The 26,483-nt window shown below is 42.5% G+C and overlaps 2 protein-coding genes and 1 long non-coding RNA gene across 5 annotated transcripts; 2 read left to right on the top strand and 1 right to left on the bottom strand.

Annotated features, from left to right (window-relative positions):
* Window positions 1-1,927: 1,927 nt before the first annotated feature.
* TDP2 (tyrosyl-DNA phosphodiesterase 2) lies at window positions 1,928-26,113 on the bottom strand. 3 transcript variants are annotated; one of them, XM_037381689.1, is made up of 8 exons: window positions 26,054-26,113; window positions 8,798-8,932; window positions 8,629-8,711; window positions 6,604-6,774; window positions 5,191-5,282; window positions 4,600-4,718; window positions 3,837-4,007; window positions 1,928-2,553 (listed from the first exon to the last, which is right to left on the bottom strand). In XM_037381689.1, the coding sequence occupies exons 1-8, from the start codon at window positions 26,096-26,098 to the stop codon at window positions 2,272-2,274; spliced, it is 1,098 nt and encodes a 365-aa protein (XP_037237586.1). In that variant the 5' UTR covers window positions 26,099-26,113; the 3' UTR covers window positions 1,928-2,271. The 3 variants fall into 3 exon arrangements, with proteins under 3 accessions (XP_037237586.1, XP_037237585.1, XP_037237583.1); XM_037381688.1 differs by lacking the exon at window positions 26,054-26,113 and having other exon boundaries at window positions 8,798-9,030; XM_037381686.1 differs by lacking the exons at window positions 8,629-8,711; window positions 26,054-26,113 and having other exon boundaries at window positions 8,798-9,172.
* On the top strand, window positions 9,038-24,859 carry ACOT13 (acyl-CoA thioesterase 13). The gene is made up of 3 exons (XM_037381691.1): window positions 9,038-9,178; window positions 21,829-22,013; window positions 24,141-24,859. Exons 1-3 carry the CDS (start codon window positions 9,098-9,100, stop codon window positions 24,295-24,297), a joined length of 423 nt encoding a protein of 140 aa, XP_037237588.1. The 5' UTR covers window positions 9,038-9,097; the 3' UTR covers window positions 24,298-24,859.
* LOC119145313 lies at window positions 9,186-18,917 on the top strand. The gene is made up of 2 exons (XR_005103385.1): window positions 9,186-10,950; window positions 17,688-18,917. It is a non-coding gene; the product is annotated as an uncharacterized LOC119145313 (long non-coding RNA).
* Window positions 26,114-26,483: the final 370 nt, after the last annotated feature.

Below are 26,483 nucleotides of genomic sequence, written 5' to 3' on the forward strand. Positions count from 1 at the left end.
AGGACCCTGACTATTCAGGATCCTATTCAGGGCAGGTTCAGGCTGGACATTGGGAAGCACTTCTTTACCAAGAGGGTGGTCAGACACTGGAACAGGCTTCCTAGAGAGGTGGTCGATGCCCCAAGCCTGTCAGTGTTTAAGAGACATTTGGACAATGCCCTTAATAACACGCTTTAACTTTTGGTCAGCCCTGACCTGCTCAGAAAGTTGGACTGATTGATCATTGTAGGTCCCTTCCAACTGAAATGGCCTATTCCATTCCATTCCATTCTGATCTCAGGGCAGGGATCCACGAAGTTGTCTTGCACTGCCCTGTAACACAGCAAGCCACGCTCGCTGTGTTTGCAGGGTGCAAGACAGAGGTGGGAAGGGCAATGCCTGGACACATTCCTCCTTCCCCGGCACTTGGCTCATCGGAGCACGCAGGCAGACCCTTCAGGCGTGTCAGAGCAATAACTGCATCAGTGGAGTTTTCCTTGCTGGGCAGGTAAGGCTGCAGGGGGGTACTGCTGCTGTTTGCCTGTGTGAGAAGCCACTTTTTTAAAAGTTGCATGGTTTGTGGGTGCCCAGGCTGGACCTGTCTCAAGCTGGGCACAGCCAGCTCCAATGGACACACTGCAGGGCATGGCTGGGCACCACAACCAAGCTGGTGGTTCCTCAGAGAAAGCATATGTAAGACAGCAGAAAACATGGGGCAGGCAGAGGAAGAGGGAAAAAAAGAAGAGTGAGAAACAGCAGAGGGAACACCAAGATCAGAGGAGGTGCTCTATGGTGGAGCACATACTGCCTGAGCCTGCAGAGGACCCACCCCAAAGCAAAAAGTGGGAGAGGAAGGGCACAGCCAAGAGATACGTTTGTGAGCTGACTGTAACCCCCCATCTCGCCACGCCTCACCCTTCTGAAGGGACAGGGTGCGACCTGCGGCAATAACAAGGAGAAGAGAGGAGCCTGGGGTGACACTGACCACGGGAAAGAGGAGAGGAAGGCTGTTTAAGGGAAATATTTTAATGTTCATCTACCCAACTTAGTAATTAAAATATATATATTACTTGGCCATAAATTCATTTCCCCAAATCAAGTCTGTTTTGCCCATGAGGGCAACTAGTAAGTGTGATCCCTGTCTATCTCAACCCATGAGCTTTTTTACTTCTGTTTTTCCATTTCCTCCTCCCATCTCACTGTGGAAACGGGGACCCAGCGAGCAGCTGGCTGGAAGCTTGTCTACCCGCCGTAGCCAGCCCACCACAGCGGTCCAGCAAAACACAAGCTGTAAGCTCCGGGCTCAAGACGGAAGACAAACAACAACTACAACTAAAGGAATTTAGGCTGTCAGCCTCTGTGTTCACCTTGTGTCATTGACGAGCTGTCTGGGCTTCCTCTCCACACCTGTGCACTGAATGTCACACCAAAAATGTTAATAGACTTTCCCTTTTAAATCAGCTTGGTACTTTGCACAAACGACAGCTTCTATAGGATTGACCACACAGTTCTTTGAATAAGAAAGTCTGTTTGATCTTTGCAAAGCCAGTGAGACCTTGAGTTGCTCAGACTTTGCACGGCAGTTTGTAAGAGCACTGTTTCTAGAAGCTCACTGGAAAGGTAAGATTTTAATCTGCAAATATCCAGGTTAATAAAAACAAAGTAAGGTATACACCATCCCAACTGAAAAACCTCACACATCTGCCTATACCCTTTTCTTGTTGAACAGAATGCATATCATTCTTATGTTCAGTATTACTTTAATTCTTACTTAAGAAACCCCTATTTTATGAGAATCTAGTAATTCTTTCAACTCCTTTATTGTCTTGCCTGCAGGTGCACATATGTACAACACAAACTTCAGAAGCTAAAACAAAACACCCTACAGAAGAGAGGGTTGTAACAGGTGATGGAAATTATTACAAAAAGAAACAAAGCAAGCACAGTATTCTTAAAATTAAAAAGCAGCATTTATTATGAGATTATAATACATGCCAAAATAAAAATGTCTTTTAAACCATTATGTTTATGACTTGTATTTAGAGTCTCTTTCTCCCATTTTAAAACCATAATTTGTTTTTGTATTTGCATTCATTATTAAAACCAAATATTTTTATCAGGAAACTAAAAAGGGAAACCTAGCTTGAAATGAAGCCATTCCAGTGGAAGTCAAGAGCAGAGACTGCATTAGGGTTGAAAACTGAAATATGCCCCACTTCAACACAGAGGGTAAAATTCTGTAAATCAAGAACAAATTACCTAAAAACAAACAATGCAAGCCTTTTTTCTTTTTTATAGTACCACATCAAAATTACACAGAAGACCCCAGTGATCACTAGCGAATCTGCCACATTCTAGTTTTTCCAACCCGATTAAGTCCATGCTTCGTGGAATAATATGTCCCCCTTCCACTGCAGGCCGAATGTAAACACGGTCAAATCTCATCTTGCACTTGTACTCTGCACGCAGGTTGGTATTGGAGTGGGTGTCCCAAGTATAGCGGCAGTGTTGAGGTTTACCCAAAAATTCCCAGATATCCAGAATGTTGTTAGGTAAGCCACCTAGTTTAGTAACCTGAAGGTAAGAGGAGGGAAGAAAATCCAGAATATACTGAATTCACAAATTTTACCTTCAAAACCAGAACAGAGTTGTCACAACATTGCTTTTTTCTGCAAAAAACAAGTTGTTAGAGCCAAAGATATTGGAAATGTTTCTAAGTTGTGGTATTTCTCAGGATACTCTAAAGCATGACCAATTCCTGTAGTACTTTCTAAATCCATAACATGTTACAAAAAAAAAAAAAAAAAGTTCAGCTCTGAAATTCTGAGGTCTGGGGGTCAACACCATGTTCTCTGAACCAATGCCACAGAATCACAGAATCATTTAGGTTGGAAAAGACCTCTAAGATCATCAAGTCCAACTGGTAACCCAGGACTGCCAAGTCCATCACTAAACCATGTCCCTGAGCACCGCACCTACATGTCTTTTAAACATCTCCAGGGATGGTGATTCTACCACCTCCCTAGGCAGCTTGTTCTAATGCTTGACCACCCTTTCAGTGAACAAATTTTTCCTGACACCCAATCTAAACCTCCCCTGGCACAACTTGAGGTTGTTTCCTCGTCATGTCACTAGTTAACTGGAAGAAGACACCTACCCACATCTGCCTACAACCTCCTTTCAGGTAGCTGCAGAGAGCAATAAAGTCCCAAATCTCTTCCAGACTAAACAACCCAGTTCCCTCAGCTGCTCCTCCTAAGACTTGTGCTGCTCCTGCTAAGAGTTGTAATGTCATTCTAGTTCATTGCAATGGAATTTCACAACAGGGAAGGATGAAACGCTGACCTTTTGGTAATCATGCACAAATCTCACTTTTAGTATCAGCAGGCAAAAATTACTTCTAATTTTGAATGTATCTATGAAGAGATATTAATTTTAAGCTCCCAAGATCTGGTTCTCCAGAGCATCCTCTTCTTTCATTGATTCCAAAAGCATTAACTCTCTTGAGAATCAGAACTGAGCGAGTAAAGATCAGGTTCTCAAAATGAGAAGATGTTTTTGAAATCAAAATTTCATCAACTATTCCTGCCTCTTCTCAGTTATAAATGTCGCCAATAAAGTATTTTGTTATTGCAGGGGCAGAGAGCTCTTCGTATACATCTCCTCAGCTATAATAATGCTTCAGCATAGCAATGCCACAGCTTCTACTTCAGTCATGCTTCCACTTTTTAAGAATAAATGTTGCATATCTCTGTTCTACCTAAGCAGGTCACTTTTCATAAAGACAACAAAAAAGCCTGAGAAGATTTTGTCAGAATACCTTCTCAAAATTAACAAGGTTGCTTATTTCTATTTACCTCGTTGTCCCTGAGGTTTGTATCCCCTCCAAATATAACAGTGGTGGACTCAGACTCCTTCTGCATTTTGTCTAACACTATTTGCAGTTGTTTCATACGCTCCTTAGAGTGATTTTTAGTACTCTCCAGATGAGAGGTCATAAGGCAAAGTTCATTACCAGATATGCTCACCTGTGCATGAAACAAAGAGGCAGTGTTACCATTCACAACATGGTAAAAAGTCCAAAGGCAAAATGTAATCACAAAGTAAATTACTGAATGACAGAGCTCTGGTTAATATTAGTTTTACATTCAGAAAAGTGGCTTACAGGAGGATAACAGGCTTTTAGTTTTGTTTTCACAGGTTTACAGAATCACAAAATGGTCAGGGTTGGAAGGGACCTCTGGGGATCATCTAGTCCAATCCCCTGCTAAAGCAGCTTCTCCTAGACCAGGTTGCACAGGATCATGTCCAGGCAGGTTTTAAGTATCTCCAGAGAAGCAGACTCCACAACCTCCCGGAGTAGCCTGTTCCAGTGCTCTGTCACCCTCAAAGTAAAGAGTTATAAATAAGTAAAAGTTATGAGACTTCAAAACAAAGTGCGGCCAGTAATTTACATAAAAGATTTACATTTGTTATTATCAAATGCAACTGTGTTTGTATGTTTGGAGAAGTTTTTCTGCTGTTTGAGACTGTCACAGAGTAAAGCCAGTCCAGCCTTTCCTGGGATTTTTTGTTTTGAAGGCAGACATACAGCCGTTTAGTACATACTGACTCACTCACATGCACAACCAAAAGGTTCCTCATCATGGCGGTTGTTGGAAAAGGTATTATCTCCTGTTTCAGTAGCTTCACTCTTGATTTCTTCAACATTATGGCAGTGAAATAGCCATCTACGGCACCTAAAGATGAACAGGGAAGGAAATGGTCGAGATTATCTTCTGCCATGCCATAAAGAAGTTAAGGTTCTGAAAGAGACCTTTTCAGCATGATCTGGGAGAGTCATGTTAATTTGTAAGATGTGAAGTCATCAGTTAAAAAGTTATATAATAGCAGGGTTCATTTTTCAGATTTTTTAAAATGAAAATATTTAAGAAATTACTATCTATGGCACTTTTTTGGCTACCCTTACTATCAGCCTTTCAAAATGCAGAAAAAATACAAAGGAAACCACCAGGCAGGAAAGCTTTTCACATGCATAATGAGCATCAAACTATATGCTGTATCAAAACACAGAAAGTAATTTAAGTGCTTCCTTCTTCACTTTACTCTTTTCATTCCTACAAACGGTCAGAGATCTCGGTAAAGGAGACAGAATAAAACCAAACTTAATTTTCCAGTTTCTGTAGTTAGAAACTGAGGGTTATTTCTTACCTGGAATAATAGCGTAGCTGCCTGCTCTCACCTGTAGAAGAGAGAGTTGTGGCAGGATGACCTCTTGTAAAAACACCACATCTGGACTGTATCTGAAATTGGTGAGAAAAGATTTTAAATTAACTACCGAAAGGTGCTACTGTTACACTCTGAGGCCAAATGGAACAGGGTCAGGGATTTCAGGTGCACCTTGTTCTCATCTTCCTAGATATAGTAAGAATCTGTATTTCAAAAAACCCGAAAAACTGTCTCCATCATACTTAGTAGCACGTAGACACATCACCATTGCTAAAAGGGAGGAAACAATGATTATTATGGACATGGAACTGTCATGGTAATAAAATGCATGATTTCCCTATACCTTGATCTCGCACACATTTGCACAGGTTTCATATACTACACACATGAGGAATTAAACATAAGCAGCTGCAAAGCAGCTGTGGAACATGTTCTCCCGGAGATTCCAGCCACCACCTCATTCCTTTACAACAGATCCTCTCAGGTAACCTGCCACTCATTTTCTCCAGTCTCATCAACGACAAGCTCTTCTATTGTATTAGAGCTGCGCAATCACTAACAGTTCATGTGGGCCAGCAGTCCTGGAAATGCCCATTTAGACATGACTTCAGAGCTGCCCCTATTTTTGCTACACTGCTGAACAGCCCTGCTCTAAGTAGGTGAAGGACAAACCTAAGGCTTTATTTACATAAGAAAAATATTGTCACCCCAGATTAACAACATCAAGTGAAAATTTTGGTTAAGAGGTTTCTGCTGTTTTAAGAGAATCTTAAATTATTATTACTTGTTTAAAACATTTAATTTACACTGATAAGTTACTGTATTAAGATAAATCAACATATGCAATTGTTAAAGTGCTCATAAATAAATATATTCACGTCAGGCTTCCACCGATGGAACTATAAAAGGCAATCACAGATTCTATTGTTTTTATCTTACCTTGCACATTCTCTTTTTTGATAGACAGTAACGGCTAGAGAGCCACTTTTCACGTTTCACTAAAAGTCTTTTTTGTTGTTTGAAAGTTTGCTCTAGCACGAAGTTATTCATACCACCCAAATGAGACAAACAAGTTTCTTGCATTTTCACCCTTCTCTTATGTACAAGATGGAAGTATGAAGTATGCTTTTGACATATGACTGCAACTGGAACAATAATGTTAATTATGAAAAGCTTTGTAAAGTAGTCATCGCAAAATATTTAACCTTTGAGATGCTGCATAGGGTCACACCTCTATCAACTTTTATTCAGCGATTTCGGATTTATAGTGATCGTATTGTTGCATCTAACATTAAGATAATTTGGGCATGAAGATTTGTAAATATCTAAACCAAGAAGTTTGCTTTTCCCTTTAAAGCTGGGTACACAACAATACAAAGGTGAAGCTACACTTACAATGCCAGGTAAGAACAAATTCCTCCAGCTCGTTCTTTCAGACTTCCCAGATCCAACCCATCAATGTTCCAAGTTATCAGGGAGAAGCTGCTGTCATCTTCTTGTTGCCTTGAGTCTGCGCTATTGACACCAGCATTACTAGTAGTAGCTGCATCTGCTGTGAGGTCAATACTAAAAGAGAGAGTTTACTTGTTTGTCAACATGCATAATACTATTCTTCCTGCAATTACTCCCACTTATCTCCTAAAGCAAGATATTTTAGACCCATGAGAACTTACACGCGGCCATTTAAAACTTTCCCAAGAAATAAGCTCACATGTATTGATCTCAACATAATTTACAAGTGCAGCAACTAAAACAATACAGACCTCAGTCATACAGAGCCTTAGTACACAGGTGAAGTAAGTGGTTCTTCCTCTTCCTTATAGACATAACATTTACCATTCTGATTTAAGTTAATCGGACAGTAACCAAAGTAATCCGAAGCACCTGAGTAACTCAACTCTTTCCCCATGCTAGAGGCAGCCTGTGTATATTAGCTTTTCAAACACTTCCCAGCATATTAGAAACAAACAACTGCAGCCAGGACTTGCTTTTACATGCTGTCTTTGTGGTACAGCTGAGATTCTTCCAACTGCCAAACCCCCTGGGGAGGTACATGTGCAGACTCACTCTGTGACAGATTGACAGTCCTTTTCCTTGGGAATATTCACCCCAAATGCCACCTCAAAAACACAGGCCCCGTCTACCCTGTTGATTTCATGAAGACTAACATCAACAACACTAAGTTTGAGTGCCTAGTCTAGTAACTGTTTGGGGACTGTGTTGCTGAAGAGAACCACGCTGTACCTGCTAACAGATGGTTGTACTGTTTTTTGCTAGGGTAAGCGCTGATTTTCTTCATAGTAGCTCAAAGGTGCTGTGTTTTGGACTTGTGACCCGAACACAGTGTTGATATCACAAGGATGCACTGGCTGTTGTAAGCAGTGGTATATGCCTCCACTACTTTCGTGATGACTTTTTATATTTATACTGCAACCTGAAGGACTATGAGATGAAAGATCAAAGTCTGTGTAGTCTGCAATGAGTCCTCCCCTGACAGGGAGGTCTCCGAACAGTCTTCTCTCCCAACACAACCTGCATGCAACAGTTCCAAGACAGAACCCTCTGTGCAAAGACAGAGAGAGGCTGGAAAAGAAAAAGCTGCTGCCAGTTTGATACAGCCGTATTCTGACTCATCACGGACTACCTAGAGACCACTGCTAATGTTCAGGAGGCTCGCATTTTTTCATACACACATATCAAGCAGAAACAGGCATGCTGTTTTCAAATGCAGTTTATTCATAACTATAAAGATCATAAGGGCTTTTCTATATAACGTGTGAGACCGAAATAAGTAAGTCCACCGGAAAAATGCCTCCCTCAGGACTGTGAAGGGCCGGGGTCTGTAAAAGTTCCTCGGTACACCCCATGGATTTGCTCTGCAATTGTCTGCGTATCTAAGACCACAGATCTTAGGCCCTAACTTCCACAGGTCCATTTAACAAGGTGTGCATGTCCACGCCAACTTCCTTTAAGAAATACAAATATGCATACGTCCAGTATACCACTTACATGCACAGTTTATGCACACACAAACGTGTATAATATATCTGTTGTATTATTTTTTGCATTAGGTGTATAATATGTATACAAAGGTGTATAATACCACCTGCACGGGTACTGCATCGCGATACAAGGCCGTGGAAATGAAAATGAAGCCGAGCCCTTGGGCTCGTAAACCCACTAGCCCAGAGTTAGATGGCTGGGACACCCCGGGAAGGGACGGGGGGGTGGGAAACAAGGAGAACTAGCACGGAAACTTCAGCGTGAGGAGCAGAAACGACCGGGGCAGAGACGGGCGAGGTGCGGCGGAGCGGGACCGCTGCGACCCGGGAGGTGGCGGTCCCCGGCTGCGAGGGTCGCAGGCCCCGCTCCCCTCACCCCCGCCCCGCCGGCCACCCTCCCACCCCGGGGGTCACCTACCAGTTAACGCCCCCCCCGCCGGCCGCCCCCTCCTCCTCCTCCTTCTCCTCCAGCGGCGGCTCGAAATAGGCGTTCAGCGCCCTCTGAAACACAGAGAGGCAGATGGCAGAGAAAGGGCCGCCGGGGCTGCCCCCCCCTCGCCCCCGCCGCCAACCCCCCGCGCGTGTACCTCCATGTGCCAACCGCTGCCGGCCAAGAAGCTGCGCGCCACCGCCGCGTCGCTACTGGTGATGGCGGCGAACTCGGAGCACAGCACCTTCCTCCGCTTGGCCAGGTGTAACACCTCCTCCTCTTTCTTCTCCTCCTCCGGGAGAGGCTTCCCCGCCTGCAGGCAACGGGCCGCCTCGCCCCCCTCCCGCTTTTCCCCCGCCGCCTCCATAGCTCCTGCGGGCGGAAGGCGGGCCCAGCCCCGCCCGCCGGGGTTGCCGTTCCGGGGCGCGGAGTGGCGGCCGTCGGCGGAGCGGGCAAGATGGGGTTCACGGTGGAGAGTCTGAAGGAGGCCATGAAGTACATGGTGGAGTCGCAGGGCTTCGACCGGGTGCTCCGCAAGGTACGGGCGGGCCGCAGGGGGAGGTTCGCGGGCGGCGCCCCCAGGAGGGGCACAGTGTCACAGAACGGTCGGGGTTGGAAGGGACCTCTGAAGATCACCTGGTCCAGGACCCTGCTCGAGCAGGGTCACCCAGAGCAGGTGGCACAGGATCGCGTCCACGTGGGTTGTGAATGTCGCCAGAGAAGGAGACTCTGCAGCCTCCCTGGGCAGCCTGTTCCAGAGCTCCGTCACCCTCAAACAGGCTTTTCCTCATGTTCAGGTGGAACTTCTCCTTTGGTTTGTGCCCGTTGCCTTTGCCCTGTCGCTGGGCTCCGCTGGAAAGAGCCCGGCCCCGTCCTCCTGACACTCGCCCTAACGATACTGGTGTACAGACCGGGGGGCTGCTGGCCGCTGGCGGCAGCCCCCGACTGGAGAGGTGGCCGGTCGCCCGAGGCGGGGCTGCTCGTTCAAAACGTGGGTTTTCCCCTCCCAGAATAAAAGGCTGAACCAGGCCGGGGCCTTTCCTCAGGCGCAGCCCCGCAGGCGGAGGCTCGGCAGAGGCCTTGCGGAGCCGCGCTGCCCTGGTGGGGGACAGCAGCCCCCCCGCAGGGGCCAGGCCGCCGGAGCGGCAGCAGGTGGGGGCCTGCGGTGGGTTCGCTGAACCCTGGCGGCCGGGGCATGGCCGCGGGCACGGCAGGAGCCCGGCAGTGCGGGCCTGGTGCTGTTTTCCACTTATTCAAGGTCCCCTAAGGGACTGTGTGGATGTGAGGGTAACACACAGTAGAAGGTACAAGTGTTACTGAACTCTTCTTAAATACTAGAGCTGCCTTTGAGTGCCTCTCTGCAGATGAGGACTGTGCTGAATAACCTTCCATGAGTTGCTTAGTAACAGCTCTTCTTCCCTTCCTGGTAACTCTGACTAAGCTAACTTTCAGGACTGTGAAATTTCAAGATAAATTATTACTTTTCTCTGTTTAAAAATAATAATAAAAAAAATAGCTTGTTATAACATCTCACACCTCACCTTGAAGCCAGGCTGAAAGCAGAAGCGCTTCAGGTGCTCTATGAGTTTCTGCACAAGGTCTAAAGGAATGTATTTGACTGGTCCAGCTCTGTGTCTGTGGAGGAATGAAGGCAGGTTAATTAACATCGATAATATACAGCTGTGGGCTTGCTTCAGGGGTGGTGGGGTGGCTGATGTGGATAATGTGCAGCTGTGACTGGTTCCTGCTAAGTAGTTAAATGGCTCTAAGGGGTATGGAAGAGAGGGAGAGAGTACCAAATGAAGAGAAGGAGCTCCTCTGGATGAAGAGAGACCTGGAAAAAGCAGGGAGGAGAGAGAGTGCCCTGGATGTAGGAGAGACGAGGACAGGCCCCAAGAAAAGCAGGGAGAAGAAGGTTCAGATGAGCCGAGGCTGACTTGGAAGAGGAGCCGGTGAAGGAAGAATCCGGATGCAGCAGAGGCAAGAAGCAGTGTGGACTGGCCTGAAGAGGCTGAAGAAACAGCACGGACAGTAGATGAACTGTTGAAACCTTGTGGGGGGTTGGTGGCTGTGCCGGGGCAAGGCACTAGAACTACTTCTTGAAGTTAACCTGGTATGGGAAAGTAAAAGCCTTGTTGCAGCTTGATAGTTTTGATAGTGCTGTGACAATTGGTGCCACGTGTGAAGTTTGACCTCATGATCTTCAGATCATGAGACTGAGTGTAATGAGCAGTGACAGCAGTAATGGCTGTGCTGGGGGACATTTGAAGTTTTGAGCGGTGCTGGCAGTGCCCAACAGAGCGGAGGCAGGTGGGGATAGCCTGCAATCCAGATCACGTTGAGATAGGTGAGGAGAGCCTAGGGATCCGGATCAGACACCAGTAGAGGTGAGCCGTTGTGATGATTTAAAGAACGAAGTCAACGTTTCTTAGTGACTGAGGATCCTTTATTGGCAGCGCTGGATGCACAGGGGATCCTTCCGCCTAACGTGCATGTCTAAAGTAACTGTCTTATATTTATACAATGAAACAATGAATATTCAATTAACACCTATACATATTCATTATCTAACCCCGCCTACTCTCACATCGTATGTTAATTAGCTTATCAGTCCTTTGCCTGGAATGTGGTGGTCTTGCAAGTTTGCAGCTAATTCATGTCCTTGTCGGCCATCTAGTTTTCTTTAGCAAGGAGATTTAGTGCTCCCTCTAGATAACATTGGAATGTTTCTCATCCTTTTTGTAAATAGCCCCTTTTGTTAGAAGAAGAAGAACAGACTCTTTCTTTCATTAGTTATTTCCTTAAAACTATATGGTTATGTGACCAATCACCACACCTACACTCCTTGAGCAGACATATACAATCACAATCGATGCGATGTTTATTGTCCCTATTTCACACTATTTCTTCATATCAATCACCCCTTTTCTATCAAACTAAGTAAATTCTTTTACTTAAGCAGTCTTCCCGAATGATATAAAGCATCACACATAAGTGTTACCCTTTTAAACATTCTTCAGACCCACAAATATAACATAATGCTTAGTATTAAGGAAATTCCTAAACTGCTCAATAAGATCACAATGGGGTGTACCATAGCATTAAGAATTTCTTTTGCAGAAAGTGACCAGCCAAAGAGAGTATCCCACCAATTATGGTTTCTGTCAGGAAATCATTTACATATTCATTACAATTCCAGGAATTCATTTACATATTTTGCTCCTGCGCAATGTCCTTGAGGAGTGGTTGTCTGGGGTCTTCAGGATGAAGATCAGGAGTCTTCCTCCAGTGAACCTTTTTTACCTTCTTGTTTCTGTGCAGACTCTGTTCCTCGATCGACTAATGAGCACGATTCAAAGTCCTTGTTTTAGCCACGTTATATACGCGACAGAAACTTAGGACCAGATGGCCCTTATAAAGATAACGAATCCAAGGACCTTGCGCCTAGTACATCCATGGTGCTGACACTAAAGGTCTTGGTGTATTCATCATGTTGATAATAAGGGTCTTTGAACACCTCCCAACTTTGGATAATTATATATAAGCACATCATTTTCTAGAAAAGTAGTATACCATTCATCACTCATTGTACATAGCTCATTATTCAATCCCCCCTGTTCTAAAAACTATCATTATGCTCTCTGATCATTCTTTGACAGCACCAAACAGAACATTGAAGTAATATACATATCAGTATTCCTAAAACATCAGCATAGCAAGACCGCATAACCGATAATAAAAAGCTCAGCAAAGTTACCATGTGACTTGTTATTCGTTTCTGTTCATCTTCGTCACCTCGTGAAGAAAAATACCAAGGACCAGCACGGACTATCATGGAGGGAACAGATGGAGTTACCACCCCGACATTATTCAGGACTGTGTTGGACTCATGAGTGAAGAAGTTTGTTTTTCGCATTACATGAGACTTTGCTGGATTACAGTAACCATCAGTATGTATTTCTGTGAGTGCTTTTGGTCACGCCGGTATAGAAGAGTGCAATCTCCTTGCAATTCGTCCCAAATAGTGGAACTCGTGGGATACCAAAGCAGAGTGCAAGAGACTGCTATATAAACAAAAGGAAAATGTTGATCTCTTGAAAAAGATGGGCAGAACATGACACACTCTGCACGGTTTTGCTGTTCAGCCTTTGCATTATTGTGACTAAATTTATTTTGCGTCCAACACACAGTTTTCAAATTAAATTAAAAAGGTTGGGTAATACATATAACCTACAAAAACAAAACCTAAAACAATACTTATAACTATACATTCCACTTAAGTAATAAATGAACTATAAATACTATAGTTTCTTTAAACGTTCCTTTTTTCTTTTTTTTTTTTATATATGCGTCACTATCATGGCTAGACTATAGGGGTTTCGCATGCACGGTCTTTCCAGATTTTTCCAATACATTCTGTGGGGTTTAAAATTGCGCATGCGCATGTTCAAAGGCATACACGATAAAAGATGGCTGCTGAGTGTCCAGATGAAGTCCCGGACCCATTTCCCGAGCTTACCACTCCAGTAAGTTTGTTAATGGTAACATTTATGGCACTATGGCCAAATGACAGGTCCTTGCTTTCAATGCATCAGACCGCCACGTCGCCTGCCAGGGAGGAAGGGTCTGGAGTGCGCATTTCCCCCTCTGAACATCCCATAAGGTGAGTGTTTTTTAAACATCTAACCTGTATGGTTCATTATAAAGGGGAATCAAAACCTTTCTTTTTTTGTTGTTGTTGTTTAGGCAGGGGGTGCGTTTTTCTACTGTCACACGTCAAGAACTTATGGCGGAGGTGGAAAAGTATAAAAGACGTTGCCACATCCTTGTCTGTGCATTCCTGATGGTTGTTTTGTTTGCTATTCTATTTGTATTCTTAATCAGCCTACATTGTTATATGAATTGTTAATAGTTATTATTCCCAGATTCTTGTTTGCTATTAAACTGTTATTGTGTTAACTATATAATCTGTATTGTTGACTGTACATTTTGGCGTACTACTCGAATTTGTTTAACACCATTGGGTGAAACCATAGTAGCAAATTGCATGTTAGTTATAACATGTTGAATTAATCTTATAAAACATGGAACAGCACATGGCAAAAACAATTAGGTGGCTAATCCACATAACAAATAAAATAGGATTCGTTTTACCCAGGGGCTCCCGGGAAGCCAGGAAAACAAGTCAATGTTCCAGTCTTTCCAAGTTTGGATGGGAACATGGGCTAACTTCCGTATCTCAGATGTGATTTGTTTAACTACCTCACCATTGTCATCAATTTTCAAACAACAATTGGAAACGTTTAATTTACCACAAACACCTCCTTCTTCGGCTAGCAGGTAATCGAGAACCATCCTGTGTTAATAAATTGCATTTCGTATATGAGTTGCTTGGTCTGTCAGTAAGTCAAGAGCTTTAGCTGTTTGATTAGTAATAATTTCCAAGACAGCCTGTAGACGAATGATACGATTCAGATTGTAGATTGGTTCTCAAGCACCACTAATGAGTTCATTAGGATTCCAAGTTGCAGGTCCATAATACTGTATGATACGTTGGGGTGTCCATTCATTTAATAAATATCGGTACCCCCCTTTTCTTGGGAGTTCAGAAAAATCAACTTGCCACTGTTGCCCTGGCTAATTTTCAAACACATTTCGCATTGCTGAGTCACCTGTTTTATTAAGTATACAAGTTTCACCCTACCAATTTCTGATTTAGACTTTTATATAAATTATCAGCTCCCCAGTGCGTCTTATTATGTTCTGTTAGGGCTGTGGTCCATATTAAATTGGATGGTACCACTATATGACCATCCCTCAAATAAGTCCACTTATCTCATCATTCATGTTCTGAATTAGCTTTAAGTTTTCTTTAGAATAGTTTGGCTCCTGATCTGTACTTACAGTTTGGATTTTACCATCTGGTATTAAGGATAATTCCTCCTTTCCTACCTCCTCTGCTACTTGTATGGCCTCATGGTCGGCCAGGCGGTTTCCAGTTTCCAAATCAGTGCCTCAATGGGCCATCTTATGTTCTTCCTTCCTGGATGACCCTCTTATAACAGAGGGGGCCATTCCTCACATCAAGGTCTGGCATGGCATATGTTCTCACCACTCAGCGCCTACTGGGTTGCAGCCAGCAGCGGAGCTCAAGATTCTTCTTGGTGGCAAACATGGAGGCCAACCCAGTCTTGCCCTTGATTGTGGTAGGAGCTACTTGACCAACCTTATTCCTTGTACTTTGTTGTCAATCCAAAGTTTCATCTGCACATCCCATAACAAGTCACTGTCATGGTAAAACACACAGATTTACATTAGTAGAACTACTACAGAGTGTATGTTATTTCAGTTTTTCTGCCAATATTCCCCACAGCCTTGCTGACCAAGGGATGTTGTTTTATCTGAACTAGGCAAGCCTCCCCCTTATCATTTTTACTGTAACAGGTAAAGCATTTTTCACCTTTCCTGGAATTTATTTCCAGATACACCTGGTTAAAATTTCTTTTACTTCAGGGAGGTCCTCTTTTCCACCTTTTTGTTGAATTAAAGATAAGCTCAAGATTTCAATTAATTGATCATTTTCAACTTTTAGGTTCATTTCTCCTTCTTCAAACGTCTAGATGTTCTAATAAATCTCATCCCAACAAAGATTTTGGTGAACTTGGCATTCTTGTTTTCTTAAAGGTTTCGGGATGTTTTCCTGGTGGCCAGCAGCTCCCACAACTGTAACAAATTCTTTTCACTGAAGTTTAACACCAAATAAGTTGGTTTTGTATTCACTAAAAATTCCACCTCATTTTTCCTAGTCCCTAGTTCACCAGAACCCCTTGCTGGTTCTTTAGCTTAGGGCAATCTCGCTTCCAGTGCCCACTTTCCCTACAATATGCTCATTCACTTCTGCCTGATATTCTTCCTCTGTCTCTGCTTCATCTCCTCTACCGGTTTAGCACGACACAGCTCTTCTCTTAGCTTCTGTACACGTCCCCTATTCCTTCTATCAACTTTTCTACCTCACGATTACCTAGTAAAAATCCACTCGAACCTTTATCCAGTCCTATTCGCAACCAACTTCCAAGCATCCAAATTTCCCCATCAAAGATTCACCTTTATTCTCCTCAGACCCATTGCCTGCCCTAAAGGGGCCGTTACCGGTCCTGTTGTACTGCAAATGCTGCAGCACTTGGGGTGACATTGTCAGGTCCTTCTGCTCCATTGTCAGCAACAGCAACCCCTTCCTCCTCACCATCAGAAGGATTGGAGCAGGAGAGAAGGATTGGGACAGGAGATGCTCTTCCTGCTCTGCAGGTTACACAAGCCTGCCTCTGCAGCAGCACTTCTGCTTTAACTCTTACCCTGAATGCAAATCTGCTCCTTGCTGCTTTAAGTCTGTGTTCTTACGTATCACGCCTTTGCAGGCAAACAGCAAACACCCTGCCATGCGTCCAGCAGGACTCAGCCGCACCTTCGGGCGGGTACGGGGGGTTGTACAAACTCACCCCAATACTCTAACACTCACAGGGTCTTTGATTCTCCACACCCCCCGCCCCGCTTCAGGTCTTACATACATTAGTACAAGTTTTATCTTACAACGTGTTTAATTCTGGTTACTCCATAGAAGGAACCACAACCTCCCCTCTGATCCTTTTCCATTGCTATTATTAAGGGATCTTGTGGAGCTAGGTTAATACCACACTCTTTTGCCACTCTGGGTGATTCCTCAGAGTGAAAAACATACCAGCATACATTACTTCATCCCATTTTTCCTCTTGCCTTAAAAATAACATTAATTGTAGCAAAACATTATAATTCAGTGTGCCATTTAAGGGCCATTTTCTCTGTCCCCTAACTTATACAGGGGCCACCACTGATTGCAGTACTTAGCCAAAGTTCTCTTATTCACACTTCCCCCAGCTGCCCCCCCATTTCCTTCCAGTGACCTTTCTTACTATTATCTCAATCGCTATCCCAGCCACAGAGACTCTAATTTCACTTACAGCTCTCTCTCTTATCCCAAGGCGTCCAAATCTTACAGTCAGGGCATTCAATTTCTTGTCGCCACCATACATATAATAATTCTTTACACCATATACACTTTAAAACATACAGAGGTTCACATTCACCCCTCGGATGTTCAAGACAATAACCACATACCAACATTTGTAATATACTTAATACAGAAATGTTCTCACATTTCCAGCATAAATAACAATTATTAATAACCTTATAATTATTAATTAAAAGGCCACTTTTCTCCACATTCCAGCTTATAAAGTGGCCACCATTGGTTACAATATTTTATCAATGTTTTCCTATTCACATTTCCACCAGCGGATCCTCCAATATCCTTCCAATGACTCAAAACACATCCTAAAGGGCTTTTCTTTTAAAATCCCACCACTTTGTTTTCCTCCCATTTTCCCACTTCACACTAACAGAATACACTTAACGCTTACAAAATGCAACATGCAGGTACCTTTCTACAGCACCACCAAGAACCCACTATTATTACCAAGAATATAGCCAAAATCAGAATAACGATAATCAGAGTCAAATTCCACATCCAATAAGTCAGGAAACCTTAATAAGCAAGATTACCAAGAATATAGCCAAAATCAGAATAACGATAATCAGAGTCAAATTTCCACACCCCATAAGTCAGAAAACCGTAATAAGCAAGACCGTACCAAACGAGCCCTATAGGCGAACTTGCCAGGCTCCAAACAGCAGTTGAATGCCAACAAAACCAAACGTATACTTAAGGTGCTAGCCACAAAAGTATACACCACCCTGCAGAATTTAACTTTTGTCTTCTGACTTACGGGCGGTTCCAAATGACCGGTCTACCAAACAAACAAACCAAAATAAAGAATACCGTCACTTACAGCGATGGGGTACTTGTCAGCCTCCGCAGTGATCCGTAGAGTCAAGGAGTCCCTCTGGGAATTCCGGGGGGTACCCTAGGGAGTCCTGTTCCCAGCGGGTCCTACAGCCCGGCAGAGGGGTGTCCCATCTGGGTCGCCAGATTGATTTAAATATAGCGGAGGCAGGTGGGGATAGCCTGCGATCCAGATCACGTTGAGATAGGTGAGGAGAGCCTAGGGATCCAGATCAGACACCAGTAGAGGTGAGCCGTTGCGATGATTTAAAGAACGAAGTCAACGTTTCTTAGTGACTGAGGATCCTTTATTGGCAGCGCTGGATGCACGGGGGATCCTTCCGCCTAACGTGCATGTCTAAAGTAACTGTCTTATATTTATACAATGAAACAATGAATATTCAATTAACACCTATACATATTCATTATCTAACCCCGCCTACTCTCACTTCGTATGTTAATTAGCTTATCAGTCCTTTGCCTGGAATGTGGTGGTCTTGCAAGTTTGCAGCTAATTCATGTCCTTGTCGGCCATCTAGTTTTCTTTAGCAAGGAGATTTAGTGCTCCCTCTAGATAACATTGGAATGTTTCTCATCCTTTTTGTAAATAGCCCCTTTTGTTAGAAGAAGAAGAACAGACTCTTTCTTTCATTAGTTATTTCCTTAAAACTATATGGTTATGTGACCAATCACCACACCTACACTCCTTGAGCAGACACATACAATCACAATCGATGCGATGTTTATTGTCCCTATTTCGCACTATTTCTTCATATCGGGGATCAAAGAGAAGGAAGCCTGACTGCCGTGGAGTTAAGAGGCTGAGGGTGATGGGCAGTAGTGGCAGGGTGGATGGCCAGACGTGGCAGCAGCCCGCAGCGGTGGCTCCGGCCAGGCAGCAGTGATGGCTGTGCCGAGGGCAGGCACCGGAGCACTGCCGTGCCACAGCCGGCTCCCGCTGCTGCTGCTGCTGCTGCTCGGCCTGGCGGTGTTCTTCCTGGTGTTCATGTGCTTGTTGAAAGTGTTTCCACTCATAGAAGAAATGGGTGACCACAAGGATGTTAAGGAGCTTTTCAGGACACGGAATGATGTGATAATGCTGTATCCTAGATCTGCTGCTGCAAGCTCATTCAGGTTACCGTCCGGTGTGACCCAAGAGGTGAAAGGGCAAGGTACTATAAGCTCATTAGAACCTCCCTCTGAAGAAAACAAAATCCCAGATGTCAAGAAAGCAGATGAGTAGAAAGGTGATCAGCCCCCAGAAGCTAAAAAGTCCAAGATAAAAGTGAAGAAGGAATATGTGTATGAATTCAGGGACAAATTGTCTGGACTGTATGAGTTGTTTATTTGCAAAGAAGTTGTGATGATTGTTAAATACATAAGGTATGAAATCTTAAGAAAATAAGAGGAATTGTAGAGGAATGAAGGCAGGTTAATTAACATTAATGATATACAGCTGTGGGCTGGCTTCAGGGGCGGTGGGTTGGCTGACGTGGATAATGTGCAGCTGTGACTGGTTCCTGTAGTTAAATGGCTCTAAGGGGTATGGAAGGGGAGGGCACTGTATGAAGAGAGATCTGGAAGAAGCAGAGGGAGGAGAGAGAACACCCTGAGAGAAGAAGGGTGCCTGGATGAGGAAAGGCTGGCTAGAAGAGGAGCCCGGAGCAGAAAGAATCCAGACGCAGCAGAGGCAAGAAGCAGTGTGGACTGGCCTGAAGAGGCTGAAGAAACAGCATGGACAGTAGATGAACTGTTGAAACCTTGTGGGGGGTTGGTGGCTGTGCCGGGGCAAGGCACTAGAACTACTTCTTGAAGTTAACCTGGTATGGGAAAGTAAAAGCCTTGTTGCAGCTTGATAGTTTTGATAGTGCTGTGACATATGTTATGATGAAAACAGTTGAAATGACATTACTTTGTTATAAATTCTGTAGTGTGCAGTAGTGTAGCTGCTGTGTAGGATGGTCCTGTGAAGCAGTTCCTGTATTCTCATTAAATTTTGCAATGCTAAAATTCTCTGTGTAGTTTCTGTCTGTTTTATGTAATTGTGACATGGAGTGATGCAGTACATACATCTAAGAAAACCAACCACATAAAAAAAATTGGTTTGCATTGTGAAGGATGTGATACTGGACGCAGTGTTTTTGTTGACAGCTCCGTGATCTGATATATTTAATAGAAAGTATCTATTTGCAAAGTAACTGTCTTGTCTCACCAAGATAAGTTGGTCTTGTATGTAAAAGTTAAGTTATAAAGCTTTGAGAAGCTCCTTCATTTATAGAGTCCAGCTAGTTCTTCTTCGTCACCTCTTCACTGTGATAACTTCACTCTCCTTTGCCCTATAATCCTACCAAATGTAGTACTTCAGCTCATAAGGGTAAGTGGCTGAAGTGAGCCTCGGGAGACAAGCTTCCTACCTTGCTCTGGAATACTTTTCAGACTTTTTCTGCAGTCTCCTTCTAGAATTATGATGTTATGAACATAATAATAACAATAAAAGTACAGTTTTGTTTGAATTTGAAGTATCTGCTGTCTTTCTGGGAGATACCTGAAGCCTTTCTTACCGTAACAGAGTACAACTCAAGATTTTTCCTGTTCTAGAAAAGACGGATTTTAGTTTGAAACTTTTCAGCTCAGCATCAGACTTTGTTGCAGGTTTAATTTCAATGTGTTATCTATATAGGGCTTTAAATGACTGTGGGTTTTAAAGCCCTGTCTCCAAAGTAGTGCATCACAGTAGTGGCTGGAAGCTGAAGCGGCATACGGTATGCTCAGTGAGACAGACGTGTGGGAGGACAAGCACAGAAGGGCTGTGGAAGGACAAACTAGCAACTCTAGCTGTGTAAGCCCTGGAAGTGTTCAAATACCGAACTATTTTCGTCAAGGAGAGCATGCAGCTAGTGCCAGATCAATGACAAATGAAGCCAGATGCTTTCCTTGCCTTGCTGGTGGATTGGAAAACTCCCTGACTGTAGTGGAAGCCATCTGCTCCCAGTGTCAAGCATCAGTAAAGTCCTCATTAGAAATTCTGTCAGAAACTTAGGCCTCCAGTCAGTGCAGCACAGTGCAGCACGCCTGCTTTGAGACTCGGGATTTTCATTGGTCAAGTTGCTATTTCTGTATTAGGACACTGCCTCAGTGATTTCCCCTCTGCTTAATTCCAGCTTTTTCTATTCATAGATGGACTGTGTACTACATTGTCATTTATTTACCTTAGGATCGTTACTCTGCAAAGCTTGGATAAACTTTGGCCTATCAGTTTAGGGGCATTAGCTGAAACTGAGCTCTTACACTGCAGAATAATTAAGGAATAGTGAGACTGGAGACATTTCAATCAATTCCTTTTAAGATTAAAAATATTTAAGTCAACTCAGCTGATACGGTATGGAAACATGTAAGTTAAAAAATTGTAAAAGAATTAGTAAATTAGTAGGAACTATAATAAATATTAAGTCCACATTTTACTTGTGACAGTCTTAAGGTACTTTAAAGTCTTAGTTGTATGTGTAAATATATTCACTGAACTTGCCCCAGTTTTGCATCTCCTTTCAGATTTTTAATACAGTGTTACTAACTGAAGAAACTTGAAAAAAGATTTTAAAGTACTGAATTTCAGTAACACCTTGGTCTCAAAAATCCAGCTTTTTGGATAGGTACAGAGGGAAGCATGATAACATGGATGTACTGTCATTTTCTGTTTAACACCTGTGGGTTGGAATACAAGTGTATATACAAGTCATGATGCTGTAATACAGTGTGACACAGTCTTGCATACTTATACCCAGGAATATGAATTTCAGCGCAGGGAGGCCAATCTGATTAGTGTTTCTAGCGCTCAGTTCAAAATACTGATTTGTAACTGAGGTTGCTCTAGTATAATGATTATGAATTGCTGTCAGTCTTGTTTCCATTTTGTGTGCTAACAAATATGCATTCATGGCTATGGTACACTCATATAGAGCAGTTTTGTGTTCCCTCTAATCTGGCTTTTCAGTCCCAGATTAAAGCAAAAGGAAAACTGAAGAAGAATGTTGTCTCCTAAGCAGTTCCTGAGAGCATAGCAAGTATTGAAGTTTTGTTAATCTGTCAGTTTAAATATTTATCTGCACTAGAAACACAGATTTTTCTAAGGCGGCGATCTTTGCTCAAAAATTATGGAAATACCTAATGTGACAGTTGATTTACTATATTTTCTATGTTGTAATTTGTCTCATGAGTCCAGAATTAAACAAGATTTACTTTCATTTTGATTCAGGGCAGTATTGGGTGTTGGTACTATCATCAGTAAGCTTTTTATTCCTTTTTTGGTTATACAGATGAAACTTCTTTCTGCAACTCCTGGAAAAATTGTTTGTGAAATGAAAGTAGAGGAGGAGCATACAAACAGAGGTGGCACGTTACATGGAGGTTTGACAGCCACACTTGTGGATGTGGTGTCGACAGCAGCGTTGCTGTACACGGAAAGAGCAGTGCCTGGGGTCAGTGTGGACATGAACATCACGTAGGTATCATCTAGCATGTTCATCTGAACATACTAACTTTTCTTCCCCTAACGTGGTGTTGACTCCATTGTACATAATTTCTGTGCTGTAGTACTCACTTAAAAAAGGTGTTTGGTTTCAGAAGTTTTGGTTTTGTAAATTAAGGGGGGGGGGGGGCTGTATTTGGGGATATTGATATTTGGTTGCAAAATTCGAGTTGGACTTCCTTAAACTTTTACTAGTTACAGGAGTTTAAGGGATGGTGCCCATTCATCCATAGAATGTAAAGGGATGTTGTTATGTGGTAAATCTTAGCTTTACAAAATTGGTTCAACTTTTGTCTTTGCTTGCAAAGATATATTAGAGTGTGTCCTCAAACACCAAGCATTAGGGTAAGCAGCTTTCTATAAACCCTTTTTCAGTATTAGTCCATAAAATGTTAAAACAGGGAACAGTTTAGCTGTGTTGTATGCTCACATAGAGGATGAATTACAGATGGAATCAGAATTTCTCAGTGGAGGAAGATACCCTTGACCTTGAAATGTGTCATTTAAAGGTAGTTTTATACTGAGAATAGTACTTCCTGCAATGCAAATTTAAAGCACAGTGTCTTTAAAGAAAAAAAAAAAGTTGTTCTGAAACCTTTTTTGATCATGCTATTATTATTCATTACTTTTACTGAAGAGATTATGAATGATTGGAACTAAAGTCATCCTACTTGGAATAACTAACAGAGCATTAAAAATTTTGGAAAAGTAACCAACCCTTCATCAAAACTGTCTAAAAAAAATAAAAAATAAAAGCAGCTTTAAAAGCCTGTGTGGGGTGATCTGTATTTCTACCAGGTTCCCTCCTTTCCCCCACAGCACCTTCTCATTTCTCCACTGGGCCGGTGGGACTGGAGCATGTATTTAAGCTTTATACAACCACTGTAATGACTAGGAAGTCACTGGAAATGAAAACCTGAAATTCTCCTATGTTAATGTTTTTTCCCTACAGTAGTATAACAAGAGGCCAACATCTGAATTATTTACATTCGAATATGCCTACCCAATTGCATAAGGGCTAAAATCTTAAGAAAGTGCTGTCTCTGGAAGTGATCCAAAATGATTGAGTAGCATAATCTTTGGGAAATGTTATGTGTAGCAATATTAGTAGCTTTGTTTAACCCATCAAATATTGCTGTAATACAACTTTTTCCTTTTGGGGAAGGAGCTTTTTAAAAAGTTGTCACAAGAAGGTATTTCAGTAATGGAAAGAACAAACAGAAACAGAGAAACTTATTTTATCAGAAGAGAATTGGCAGCAGCCTCTGAGAATGAAACAAGACTGAAACCCTGCCCCTGTCAACTAATGGGGCTTGTGCTACATTAGCATTAGGCATGACTACATAATTTTGACATGGTGTCATGTATAGAAATGGACTGGTTGATGAAATTTATCTCACTAAGATTTATATCCAGCAATTATACATTCTTCTCTGTAATTCTGCATGTCAATGTCCCCTTACCCCAGATCATGGTTGGATCGTGCTCCTCCTAATTCTTTCCAGGCTTTTTGTGGGGGAATTTCTTCCTATTCCCTGGAGAGTGTTTTAAAAGCACACCCTCCTACTTACATAAATAAAACCAAAGAGTTATCAAATGAATGGAAACAGTGTTAAACCTGGGAAGTTTGAAGGCCTCCCAGATTTCCAAGACTTCTCTGACCAGGGGTATGGAAAGCAGTTAACCCATGCTTAGGTTCCACACAGTTCTGGAGCCTTTGAAACAGAGACCTTTTGCAGCTGAACCAGTCAGACTAGTTTAGAAAGGCTGCAGTGAGCCAGCAGTGGCTGGAAGAGGACTTGTAGCTGAACTTTGAACTGAGGTCTTTGATACCTAACGGACTTTTCCTTAGAACCAAACCAATGGGTTTCATTCTACCCTCCATTTTCTCAGAGAATTTTTATGCTGAATTACAACTGCAGTACTTAGGGGAACTCAAGGACTTTAAGAAAGGGGGATTTGCAAGCAGGCAGGAAGGCAGAGATATGCCTTTATTACTCACTTCTGCTGATCCCCTTCATGATAATCAAAAATGCAAAAATATTCTTGGATTTTTGCTTTGTACAGTCTCTTACCTGTTCATTTTGTTCTTAATTGAAGATACACTTCTGCTGCTAAGATTGGAGAAGAGATACTGATTACAGCTCAGATTCTGAAGCAAGGAAGAAATATTGCATTTGCCAGTGTGGATTTAACAAATAAAGCAACTGGAAAGTTAATTGCACAAGGTAGACACACAAAGTATATAGGAAGTTAAGAAAGTAATTTAAAAAATAATAATGCTGGGCTTAAGAACCCCATATCAAATTAATTTCTCATTTATGTATTAAGACATCATCTGCACAAAGTTCTGATAGTCTATATAAAGTGAATTTGTCTCACTCACATAATAAATGAACAAATTTGGTAATTACCACCAGAATTGTTACAAGCCTAAAATTAGTGCCTATTTCGGGATGAACAACAGAGTGCGAAAGCATGGGGATGCATCTGGCTTTTTTTGGACAAGATAGCAGAAGAGAGGAGCCTTTGGACCAGCCATATGGTTTACCAGCACGACTGTATTTTAAGAGATCGTTCCTTTGCCTGTGGTGTTGTCATATGACAAAGCAACCCTGTCTTCAGGGCTGTCACCGTCACATTCAAACACCAGTATGTATGCTTACAAACTAAACTACTTGTTCTGTAAGATAGTAGTACAGAGTACCTATAATATAATATCAAAACTGGTTTGAAAGTATAAAGCAGGCTAATACAAAATGTAGTTTACCAATGCTGTAACAAATTCAGAAATATTCAATAAAGCCTTTTGAAACTACCTTTCTAAAGATTATTTAATAGTTTTGTAATCTCTTTGCGCAAAGTAAAAACTTGCCAGCGTGGAGCGGTTGAGAGTGTGATGGAACCCTTGTACACAAATTCATGTGAGATTTCATCATTTCCCTGTGATTCCTAAATGTGAAAATGCAAGTCATAAGGGCTTTTGACCTCTGCCTACCTGAAGTTCTGGTTATGTTTGTTTAAAAATCACCAGCTGAGTTAAGAGATGTATCAAAATAAAATTGGTGAGCCTTTAATCAGGCTAAGGCTGCAGATAGTCTGACCTGGGTTGAATGCGGTAGAGTAAAGCTGCTATTCATCAGCTGAAGACCTGTCTCTTTCTGCACTGTTGTGGACAGGTTTAACTGCTTTCTTCAAACTGATGACAAATGATCCTTGGCAAGGCTATCAAACTGTAATAAAACCAGCAATGCTACATACGCAGTGTGAGCTTACGTAAGCCATTATCTTAGTTTTTCTTCTCTAGTGGGAAATTTGAAAAAGTTAATCTGCACTAGTAAAGGGCATGCATAATTCTTTTTATCAAGGAAGTTGACTCATTGTCTTCAGCGATTAGAATTTTATAATTAAATGTGCAGTTAGGGCTTTTTTTATGCATTCCTAAACCTAAAGAAATGATTTCCAATGAGTTAAATGACCTGTTCATGCAGACTGATTTTCAATATGAAGTTGAACAAGTTTACTAATATATCAGCAATCTGTCCAAAATGACTTTCAAACAAGTGATACAGCTGTAACTTACCCCTCAGTGGAAGTTCTCTAAAAAAGCATCTACAGTGGGCTCTGGCTATCAGCATGTATTTTTAGTGCAAGTTTAGAACAGTTGTTTGTGGTATGTATGTTGTCAAGAAAAGCTTTTTCGCCAAGACTGTCACGGAAGCGTAGGTGGCTTACGTGCCTGTGGCTAGTTGAACTATTGAAAGTTCAACAGTAGCATCCTCTCTTCTCTCAACAGTGCATTCATGATTATTTTTTCCCCAGTACTTGCACTCATGCTTAGAGTCATCCCTGAATCCCATTTATAGAAACACAATGCTCTGCTAAAGCAGTTCTCTGAAGATACTACAGAAGCAATCTTTTTTGTTTTAAATCTTTGCTCAGCAGAACTATATGCTTTGCTGTATTAAATTGTTTCTCACTCTGCCTGGAGCACTATTATGAGCCTTGAGCACCTCCACCTCCTCTACAATTAGAATGAGCAGACAGAGAGGATCCATCACAGCATGTGGACACACCTAGCGAGTTTAGCAGTTGCTGTTCCAGTTATTTTCCTATTAACGTGTTCTGGCAGCTCCAGTCATCTTTTTTTCTTATTCTCAAGTTTACTGGTTTCCTTCCTTAGGTTACTCATGTAAGTAGAGCGCAAGGAAACAGAAGTGAGGCTTAAATTTCTCCCCCAACTACTATAAACCCACCCCCCTCATTGAAACACAGGAGTGATTTTGACTATTCCCTGAAATAAAAGGCAGAGGTCGAGAATGAAGGAGGTGCCCAATTCACTATGTGCCAAAAGATTCAGAACGCTCTCAGCGCTGTGTGCTCTGCCCTCGTGTAACCGTCACACTGCAACTCAACATGACTTCCCCTCAATCAAAGCTGGCT

This window comes from Falco rusticolus, chromosome 3, assembly GCF_015220075.1.
Source record: "Falco rusticolus isolate bFalRus1 chromosome 3, bFalRus1.pri, whole genome shotgun sequence".
Classification (NCBI taxonomy): Eukaryota; Metazoa; Chordata; class Aves; order Falconiformes; family Falconidae; genus Falco; species Falco rusticolus.